The sequence below is a fragment of the Lipophrys pholis genome, assembly GCF_963383615.2.
Source record: "Lipophrys pholis genome assembly, chromosome: 11".
Classification (NCBI taxonomy): Eukaryota; Metazoa; Chordata; class Actinopteri; order Blenniiformes; family Blenniidae; genus Lipophrys; species Lipophrys pholis.
In genome coordinates, this window is record NC_137631.1 from 30,141,778 (window position 1) to 30,149,885 (window position 8,108).

Genomic DNA, 8,108 nt, shown 5'->3' on the forward strand with positions numbered 1-8,108 from the left:
CATTTAACCCGCATGGGGATTTGGTTTCATTCATATCTTGTTTTCCTGACAGTCCGACGTGAGCGTGTGTGTTTGTGTGATTTAGTCCAGTTTTCCTTGATGGTGCAGAGCTCATGGCGACCGCAGAGCTCATGGCGACCGCAGAGCTCATGGCGACCGCAGAGCTCATGGCGACCGCAGAGCTCATGGCGACCGCAGAGCTCATGGCGACCGCAGAGCTCATGGCGACCGCAGAGCTCATGGTGACTGCAGAGCTCCGGCACACGGACAAAGTGAAAGTTAATTGAAGTCAGGTTCAGTGTAAATGAGCTGATTCGAAGCGAAAAGCTGCTGAGCTGCTGAGCTGCTCCCGAGGGCCCACCTGTGTGTGTGTATGTGTGTGTGTGTGTCTGTGTGTGTGTGTGTGTGTGTGTGTGTGTGTGTGTGTGTGTGTGTGTGTGTGTGTGTGTGTGTGTGTGTGTGTGTGTGTGTGTGTGTGTGTGTGTGTGAGAGCCAAATTGACTCCATATGTCAGTCTATTAATTGTGTGTCAGGAGAGGAGCGCCGGGTGTGGCCCTCTGGGAAAACCACTCTGTGATTAACATTTCTGCGCTGAAGCCGTCGACCCCAGAACACAACGTGATCACCAGCAGCTCCCGCAGACCCCGACGCCTTCATATCGTTCCATTATTAAAGAAGTTTGATGTTGCAGGGCGAGCCCCCTCTGAACCAGGTCATCATCTGTTTCTCATCAGGGAGAGTAAATAAGCTCCAAATCAATCAGGCTTTATTCTACAATACTAAAATTCAATATGACAAAACATGTGGCAAATAAATACATTGTCCTGACAAGCACCCGACTGCTGCTACTGCGTCACACATTGTTCATTTCAATTCAGTTCAGTTCAGTTCAATTCAATTCAATTCAATTCAATTGAAAACATTTTTTTAAATCAAAACGATGTAAAGCACATTGAGTGGCAGAAAAAACACATGGAGAATTACAGCTCACTTCTCTTTATTCATTTCCGATGACAACAGATATATTTACTAGTGTGGAGATGACACTATATTGATTCTTTATCACATTTAAATGATTTAGATCTGCAGTACTTGTGCAGCAGATCCATGACACTGAGAAACATAACGAGACATTGTTCCTCACATGTGATTTTAATTTTTTACAAAAACCTGCCAAAGTCCATGGACTGTTGTTGTTGTTTTTGTTGTTGTTTTATTAATTTTCTGTTTTTGCTAAAATATTTTACATCATTGCAACTGAGGTGAAGATCACAAATTGAATGCTTGATTTTAAAAGTTTATTATAATTTATATTAATCTTTACTCACAGATGAAGAAACAGAGTTAAAGGCTTTGTGACAAAAATATTTAGTTTTATCAACATTTAATGAAAATTAATTCAAATTGATGTGATGTGGAACGATGGCTGTGTGTGTGTGTGTGTGTGTGTGTGTGTGTGTGTGTGTGTGTGTGTGTGTGTGTGTGTGTGTGTGTGTGTGTGTGTGTGTGTGTGTGTGTGTGTGTGTGTGTGTGTGTGTGTGTGATTTATTAATGCCCTGTTGAGAGGTTTATTAATCTGCAAAATGCTTCCCCCCCCCCACAGAGACATTAAGGGACAATAGACAATTGATTCAGTATAAATCTGTACACACACACACACACACACACACACACACACACAGGGTTTGGGAGTTTTATTCGACCAATCAGCTCGAGCAAAGCCGCTCATATTCACACTTGATTGATGAATTTACCTTAAACGAGGTTGAAAACCAAATAAAGTTCTTTAGAAATCTACTGCAATTGACTTGTAAACGAGATGCTGCATCTCAAGGGGCTTTCCTTACAATAAATTCAAATACTACTTTCCAACATTCATATTTAAAGTATTTGTTGGGGCAGCTGAAGCTTATTTTTAAACAAGAAACTTTAAAATATGTGTCATTTTAGTCCGTTTTACAACATTTCTACAATTGATATGTGTGATTGAGCATAAAGTCAGTTTGAAGATTGATGAAATTGATTTCATTTTATTAAGACATTAAAAAAACAATTTAAACATATTCTAATGAGAAGGCGATAATTATTAATGAAATGATATGATGTGGACAGGATCGTGAAATGGTCTCAGAAAAGTGTGAAGCAAATCTTGTTCTGCTTTATGTGTGAATGTGTTGCTTTCCATCCTTATTTCTGCCTCCAAAACACAGACTTTTTATATACACATAAACTAATTAGAATTTCCTTTCCCCCCCTAAACCACTATATTTAATATGTACAAGAATATTTAATGCATAAATCCAAATCAACGAGCAGAAGAGATTTCTAACCCTGAAGCGTGGAGGCGGGGCTGATCGTTTGTTTCTCTCTGAGTACATCCTGTTAGTAGATCACATGACTTCATGTGAACACAAAGAGACTCTCACACCAAATTAACCTCCAACATGGTTTTGGACGGGAAGGAAAGCAGAGAAAGAGCAATGAGAACATGCAAACTCCACATCGACATGAATACATGGGCGGTACTGATGTTTGTTATCATCTCCCCGACCAGCTGTTCTCCCTCCTCCCTGCATGGAGCCCGTCCCCGTGTCGCCTCGCCTCGCCTCGCCTCGCCTCGCCTCGCCTCGCCCTGCATGCAGCGCCGTGGCTGAAATATCGCCCAGTTAACAAGGCGCTTCCTCTGTGTGTGTGTATATATGTGTGTGTACGAAGGCCACAGTGGAGTGAACCAGCTGGGGGGAGTGTTTGTGAACGGCAGACCGTTACCTGATTCCACCAGGCAGAAGATCGTGGAGCTGGCTCACAGCGGAGCTCGACCCTGCGACATATCCAGAATCCTACAGGTACACACACACACACACACACACACACACACACACACACACACACACACACACACACACACACACACACACACACACACACACACACACGTGCCTCTTATTGTTTTACATCAGGGGTGTGAGACACATTTTAGTTCAGGGGCCACAAACGGCCCAGTTTCATCTGGAGTGGGTCAATTAGAACCTAAATAACATTTAAATTAAACCATGTTTCTTTTTCTGGTACAGAGAAAACGTGAAAACCAAACAATTACCACAGAAAACTGCTTCAATCTCAACATAAAGTCTTCAGACCTTCTGGTCTAAAATACAGTGAAAAGACGTCTCCTACAACTGTTGCATTCTGGGTGTTTTTTACCAGCTCACCCTGACAGCTTGGCTGAGGCGAATGCTAAAGAAATCAACGTTTTCTTTGCGTTGACCATCTTCTTGGCGGTTTGGTCGGATTGCAGAACCTTGCGGGCTGGTTCTGGCCTCATGCTTCACGCCCCTGGTTTAGACCCTGTTGGTGTAAACAAACATATTTGTGCATGATGCCGCTAATATTCTCACAAAACACCCCAAACTGAATATGCAATCTATTTTGGTGAACAAGGTATTCAGTTCACTTTAAATAAGATCAATCAGGTCCAATACATATTGGAAACCTATTCATCAATACCTGAAAACACTGCATGAAAAGAGGGATTTTCATTAATAAGTAAATGGCTGTGAAGCTTCAGGTTGTTCACAGGAACTTGTAGGCAGTACAGAAATAGGGAAACTCCGGGTTTGCAGTTCCATTCCCTGTCAAGCCCACTGCAGCTCCTCTTTGAGCAAATGTTGCCTTTCCAGCTCGAACGGATGAATGGATGAATGTGACGTGTGTGAAAGTCAGTGGCGGCCGTGCATTTTAGACCTCGACCTTCACTGGTGCTGGTCTGAGTCCGTCCACCCCTCAAGAACTTTTTATGGCTTCAAAAACCAAGTTATCATGCAGAAATGCAGTATAAAGAGCCTTTGCAGTACAGATAAATACTCGTGTAGCCAGAATAAATACCTTTATGACCAGTGGGGGACCTGGCTGGTTTTCTGTCCTGGGGCGAAGACCCTTATGATGAAGATTGTTTATGATGAAGACTGTTTATGATATTAATTCTCCTTCAGCCATTGTGGGTTGATCAAACCTCTATTAAATCAACACAACTATATTTTGTTCCTGCAGCTGCTTTAGATGCAGTCAGCTAGCTGGAGAGTGAACTCTCTGACCATCCAATCAGAGGGCAGGGATACACTGACGTCACCCTCGGCCTTCTAGAAGGTCCTGAGTCTCAATATCTAAATCTGATTGGTTGAAGCTGCAGCGACTGACACTTATTTTACACTGCCGACGCCTGCAGAACTGAACCTGAAGGCCTCAGGCAGATTTCTTTACCCGGCAACAGGTGATGGCTGGACTGTGATTGGTTCAAAGCTTTAATATGGAAGTTCAGTCTGGAAGCAGCAGTCAGGAGAGAAGCTCTGAGAGGAAGCAGACAGACAGTTTGGAATTATTTAGGAAGTATTCATGGACCAAATATAATCAACATCAGTCTGATTCTGATCTTTTTCTTATACTTGTTCTTAAACTTCTTTTGTTCGCTCAGTTTGCTGCAGTCGGTGAGAACAGAGCATTAATGTAAAATACATAGAAACATTACACTTAATGCAGGTGTCTTTCATTTCTTCAATAACTGCTGTTGTCCCAGGGAAAGGGTTCTTCCATTGGGAGGAATTTGGGGTTCAGAGTCTTGCTCAAGGACGTTCCCGACATGTTGCCAGGAGGAGATCTGGGATGGAACCGAGGCCGAGCTCCTCCTCCAGGAACCTTCACTCTGTGTTAAACCCACAGCTCACCCTTGTTTTGGTGTGTCCAGGTATCAAACGGCTGCGTGAGCAAGATCTTGGGCCGGTATTACGAGACGGGATCTATTCGTCCGCGGGCCATCGGGGGGAGTAAACCCCGGGTGGCCACGCCCGAGGTGGTGGGGAAGATCGCTCAGTACAAACGAGAGTGTCCATCCATCTTCGCCTGGGAAATCCGAGACCGGCTGCTGGCGGAGGGAGTCTGCACCAACGACAACATACCCAGTGTAAGACGTCTGGCCGGCCCGTTGTCCACATAGAGGCTTACTTCAGCTTACATGTTGGCTCTTCTTACTTTTCCAATTCAACAACTGCTGTAGAGCATGACTACTGTTTCTTAGGCTACGCTCTCATCACACCTGGAGGCAGTTCTGTTTGTTGTTTCAGCCATTGTGACTCTCGGAAACTTTCTCCTGGGTTTTTCCCCACATTTGTAGTTGTCAAAGTTATTTTATCCACGTTAGCAATTGTGGCTATTTTTGATATTTTAGTGATTTCATAGTTTCTAAACTGTTCATTGTAATCTCAGTTGTGTTTTAGCTGCTTGTCCTACTTTGTTCATTTAGGCATTTTGGACTTTAGAATGTTTCTAGACATTTTTGCCATTTTGCTGTTTTTGGTTTTGAGTGGTTTTGACCTTCTTTTTAAATTCTTGCTATTTTAGCTGCTGTAGTTGTTTTGACTAAGGATGCACCATCACCACTTTGTCGAAGGACGAGCACAAGCATCAGTACTTACCTTTAGCTACTTGCTGATCCCGATTACTGAAACTAATACTTATTAAACACCATTAAGCCTAATTCATACTCCATATGCAAACCGTATGTGAAGGCTATGTGTTGAGGGAAACCACCTCCGCGCCGTCTGTGTTGACGCTACGTCAGCTCCAACAGTGTCACAGGCTACAGAATGCAGGACAGTGCGTAGCGTCTCTTGACAGACTGCCTGTATGAACTGTCGCCTGCAGACCGACGGACTGAGCTCGCCGATAATAAGTGAATCCGTCGTCACCCGGAAGTCACATGAAAACATGTACATGGGTGAAATCTTTGTTCAAACCAGAATCGACCACAAGGGGGCGCACCCCAAAATGGGAGGTTTTGATTGTGCTTCTGTGTTGTTGTCAACAAGGGAGGCTAATATCATTAGCCCACCTCTGTTAAATTTAGCGCTAACGGGACCAGTGTAACCTCATGTGATTTACAAACACCCTGTAGTTTCCATCTCCAGAGTGCGATGTTTGCACACGCGCCATGATCGTTTATCTTTTTCTTTCTGCGCAAAGGACTGCTATGCTATTGCTATGCTATCACTATGCCATCGCCATGTTTGACTGTTCCTGTTGCCAATCAACAGCCTCACATCCGTACCAGTGAAAACCTCTCGCGACAGGAAGTTGCTGTATGAATTAGAATCAGAGCGAGCTCCATGTAAATATATATTAAGAATTGATTTAAAGACAATTTGAGGGAGACTGGATACGTCAGAATACCAGGTGGTGACTGCTTTAATCATATTCAGCATGTAGCATCGCTGGTGTGTGAGCCCTGAAACTCTTTAGCACATAGCACATAGCACGTAGCACGTAGCACGTAGCATGTAGCATGGCTCAGAGTAAAATCCTTCAATGAGCAGTTAAACTCATGAGAGACTTCAGGCTACCTCTACTGGTCCAAATGTTTCTGGTGATGAAGTTACTAGTGAAGTTGCTGGTGATAAAGTTGCTGGTGATGAAGTTGCTGGTGTTGTACGTAATATCACAATAGACGATACCACATATCTTTCTCCTCGCTTGATATTTTGTCAGAACATAATTTGCAGTCTGTCTTACTTTTGTCGTTCTCGTTTATATTAAAGCATGACGTCACGTAGTACTCGCCGGGTCGTATTTGGGCTCTTGTACGAGTACTCTGTGCAGTATCTACCAATACTGGTATTGATATCCGTGCATACCTAGATTTGAATCAGATGTTTTGTCTTTACAGAAGTTTCTAGTCATTTTAAATGAGTTCTGTTTCCTCCTTTCTGAGTGGTTTTAATGGTTTCAGCCATTTGAACTGTTTCTAAAAGCAGTTTTAACAATATTACCCTAAAACTATTATACTACTATGTTTTTTTCAATTATCCTGACAATAGGTTGCCGCTGGGTGTTTTCATGATTGATTTCCTTCAGATTGTTTCCATCATTTGCTTTCACTTCTCCTGAATGTTTCTCCTGCGTTGGTCACCAGGTTTCTTCTATAAACCGAGTCCTGAGGAATCTGGTCAGCGACAAGCAGCAAGTGGGCGCAGTGGGCGCTGAAGGCATGTTCGACAAGCTGAAGATGCTGAACGTTCAGAGCAGCTGGGGGGGGCGGCCAGGCTGGTACACTGGAACCACACTTGCTCCCACAGGTGAGACGGTAACACAGAAAAAGTACTTTAACCGTGTCGACAAGGTGCTGGAATCCAAGAGTGGTGACGTGTCGACATTTCAGCAGAACAGCAACTTTAAAATTAACTTAGAATCATTTTACTTTGAAAGATCTGCAAACATACAACACCTGCATTTATCAGATTCATTCAATAAAATTCAAAACCCAAAACATTTCAGTACATTTTTACAGATTCGGCAGGTTTGGATTGTTAATTCCTTCCTCGTTACTGGTTAACGTGGTTTAATGTGGTTTAACGTGGTTTAATGTGGTTTAATGTGGTTTAACGTGGTTTAACGTGGTTTAACGTGGTTTAACGTGGTTTAATGTGGTTTAACGTGGTTTAACGTGGTTTAACGTGGTTTAATGTGGTTTAACGTGGTTTAATTAACGTGGTTTAACGTGGTTTAACGTGGTTTAACGTGGTTTAATTAACGTGGTTTAACGTGGTTTAATTAACGTGGTTTAATTAACATGGTTTAACGTGGTTTAACGTGGTTTAATTAACGTGGTTTAACGTGGTTTAACGTGGTTTAACATGGTTTAACGTGGTTTAATGTGGTTTAATGTGGTTTAACGTGGTTTAACATGGTTTAATGTGGTTTAATGTGGTTTAACGTGGTTTAACATGGTTTAACGTGGTTTAACGTGGTTTAACGTGGTTTAACATGGTTTAACGTGGTTTAACGTGGTTTAATTAACGTGGTTTAACATGGTTTAACATGGTTTAACGTGGTTTAACGTGGTTTAATTAACGTGGTTTAACGTGGTTTAACGTGGTTTAACGTGGTTTAATTAACGTGGTTTAACATGGTTTAACGTGGTTTAATGTGGTTTAACGTGGTTTAACGTGGTTTAATTAACGTGGTTTAACATGGTTTAACGTGGTTTAACGTGGTTTAATTAACGTGGTTTAATTAACATGGTTTAAAGTGGTTAAACGTGGTTTAACGTGGTTTAACGT

General features: G+C 42.5%; 1 protein-coding gene across 1 annotated transcript in view; it reads left to right on the top strand.

Annotated features, from left to right (window-relative positions):
- The first annotated feature begins 2,643 nt into the window (after nt 1–2,643).
- LOC308116352 (paired box protein Pax-6-like) overlaps nt 2,644–8,108 on the top strand; it is a 20,171-nt gene continuing 14,706 nt past the window's right edge. Inside the window, exons 1-3 of the mRNA XM_080474497.1 lie at nt 2,644–2,846; nt 4,742–4,957; nt 6,962–7,124. Of these exons, the coding sequence (XP_080330623.1) occupies nt 2,700–2,846; nt 4,742–4,957; nt 6,962–7,124 (526 nt within the window). The 5' untranslated portion in view covers nt 2,644–2,699. The remainder of the gene's footprint in view (nt 2,847–4,741; nt 4,958–6,961; nt 7,125–8,108) is intronic.